Raw genomic sequence first — 2,375 nt, 5'->3', positions numbered from 1 at the left:
TCAGCGGTTGAGGGGATTTCAAGAAACACAAGGTGCCTCTTGGCCTCGCAGCTCCGGCAGTAGGGAGAAGAGCGGCACCCAGCCCTCCCTCCCTCCTCTCCCCCTCCAGAGCACAGGGAGACCCACAGAGAGCTGAGAGAGGCTGCAGGTCTGTGCCCCCCACCTTGGGGCAGCCACAGGGGGGGCCAACAGCCCCCTCCCACAACGCTTTTGGGGCCACCTCTGCCTCATGCTGTGCAGCAGCCCCAGGGGCGGCGGAGGTGCAGCCTGGGCACCAGGTTCAGCCCCTTTCCCCAAACCCTCCCGGCTGCAGTGCGAGCCCAGGGCGTCCCACGCCTCCTGCTACCGGCTCCATGACACCTGCCCCAACCGCAGCATTGCACTGAGCCCACTCGGGTGTTATTGCCCCCCTCCCCATTTCAAGGCAGCAGTCGGATCCAGGACACAGGAGGGCCAGGCTGAGCTCAGCACGGCCGCCACTCACGGGGAAGACGTCGGGATCATCGTTGCACATCTGCAAGAATCGCTCTGGGCGGGCGGAGGAGTGCTCGGGACCCTGTGGGGACCAAGCAGGAGGCAGAGTGAGCGGGGGGGGTCAAGGCTGGCGCGAGAAGCCGATGCCCGGCACAGCCACGCTGCGAGAAGAGCTACCTGCCACTGCTGCCCTCAGCTCTGCTTCTGGTACAGGCCAGACAATGGGCACCCCTGGGGGCCCACGAGCTGGGGAAGTCCTTACCATGCCCTCCATGCCATGGGGAAGCAGCAGGACGATGCCGTTCTGCCTGACCCACTTGGCCTGCCCGGGACAGATGAACTGGTCGATTATGCACTGAGCAGTGTTGTGGAAGTCCCCGAATTGGGCTTCCCAAAGCACTAGGGCGTTGGGGCTTGCCATGGCGAAGCCCAGCTCAAATCCTGAGGGATGGGAGAGAAGCAAGGGGGTTATCCTCCCGGAACGGCCTCACCCCCCTGGGCGGCGGGCACAGACCTCCTTGCTCACCGAGGACGCCGTACTCTGACAGAGAGCTGTTGCAGACGGTGTAAGGAGCCTGGTTGGGCCAGAGGTGGTTCATGGGGATACAGGTCCTCTTGTCCACGTTCTGATCGTGCAGGACGTGGTGGCGATGGCTGGAAGAGAGGAAAGCGTTACTCCATCATCACCCTTCAGATCCCTTCTGGAAAGGCTGGAATCCCCTCTACGGCCACCAAAAGCACAGCTTTACCTGAACGTCCCCCTCTCAACGTCCTGGCCACTCAGGCGGATGTGGATGCCCTCTTTGAGCAGGGAGCCGAATGCCATGTACTCTGCCAGGGCCCAGTCCACCGTCCGGTTCTTCACCATCTCCCCACGGGTTTTCAGAATACGGCTCAAACCTGCCAGGACAGAAGCCAGTTCATAGCCAGCGTGGGAGGGAGCTCCAGTGACACCGTGTTTGTCCCACAACCTGCCCACGGACTGACAGACTGCAAATGCCCGGAGGCAGAGGAACGGATCCACCTCTGTCGGAGGGATGAACCAGGGACGAGGAATTAGGACTGCAGAGAAGGATCAGCTCCGAAGAAGAGCTACTCCTCAGTTCAATTCCATTAACCACAGCTCCCTTGTGAACTAATTCTCGGAGACTCACAGAAGGGTTTCTTCAAGGGTCAACTAGCCCAACCCCCCTGCCATGAGCCGGGACATCTTTCACTAGATCAGGTTGCTCAAAGCCCCCTCCAACCTGACCTTGAATGTTTCTAGGGATGGGGCATCCACAGCTTCTCTGGGCAACCTGTCCCAGTGTCTCACCACCCTCCTTACATCCAATCTAAACCTACCCCCTTTCAGTTTAAAACTGTTGCCCCTTGTCCTGTCACTACAGGCCCTGGTAAAAAATCTCTCTCCATCTTTCTCATAACCCCCCCTTTATATACTGAAAGGCCACGGTAAGGTCTCCCCGTACCCTTCTCTTCTCCAGGCTGAATAACCTCAACTCTCTCAGCCTTTCTGCACAGGAGTGCTGTTCCAGCCCTGGGATCATTCTCGTGGCCTCTTCTGGACCCGCTCTAACAGGTCCATGTCTGTCTTGCGCTGGGGACCCCAGAGCTGGATGCAGTGCTCCAGGGGAGGTCTCAGGAGAGCGGAGTAGTCGGGGAGGATCCCTTCCCTAGACCTGCTGGCCACACATATCGAAGCACTGCAACAGGTCCCTTCCTTCCAGGCCACGTTCCAGCCCTATCCCACATCTTCTCTGGAACAGACACCCAGTCTGGCATAGCTTCCGCAAGCTCCTACCTCCATGGATAGTGAAATCCTCCACTGGCACTGAGCTGGCCACTTGACCAATGTGCGTCAAGTCCTCTTCGTTCAGACCGGTTGAAGGGCAGGTCATGCT

General features: G+C 59.5%; 1 protein-coding gene across 1 annotated transcript in view; it reads right to left on the bottom strand.

The window, feature by feature from the left end:
- Positions 1-484: 484 nt before the first annotated feature.
- Positions 485-2,375, bottom strand: part of OGDH (oxoglutarate (alpha-ketoglutarate) dehydrogenase (lipoamide)) — a gene marked incomplete at its 3' end in the record, with an annotated part of 29,209 nt that continues 27,318 nt past the window's right edge. The window contains 5 exon segments of the mRNA XM_009584940.1: positions 485-556; positions 737-915; positions 1,001-1,128; positions 1,224-1,374; positions 2,276-2,375. The exon segment at positions 2,276-2,375 is cut by the window's right edge and continues 23 nt beyond it. Coding sequence (XP_009583235.1) covers positions 485-556; positions 737-915; positions 1,001-1,128; positions 1,224-1,374; positions 2,276-2,375 — 630 coding nt within the window.

Source organism: Fulmarus glacialis, unplaced genomic scaffold (assembly GCF_000690835.1).
Source record: "Fulmarus glacialis isolate BGI_N327 unplaced genomic scaffold, ASM69083v1 scaffold8049, whole genome shotgun sequence".
NCBI classification, from domain to species: Eukaryota; Metazoa; Chordata; class Aves; order Procellariiformes; family Procellariidae; genus Fulmarus; species Fulmarus glacialis.
The sequence above is the reverse complement of the archived record's forward strand: the minus strand, read 5'-3'. Positions and strand labels throughout refer to the sequence as shown.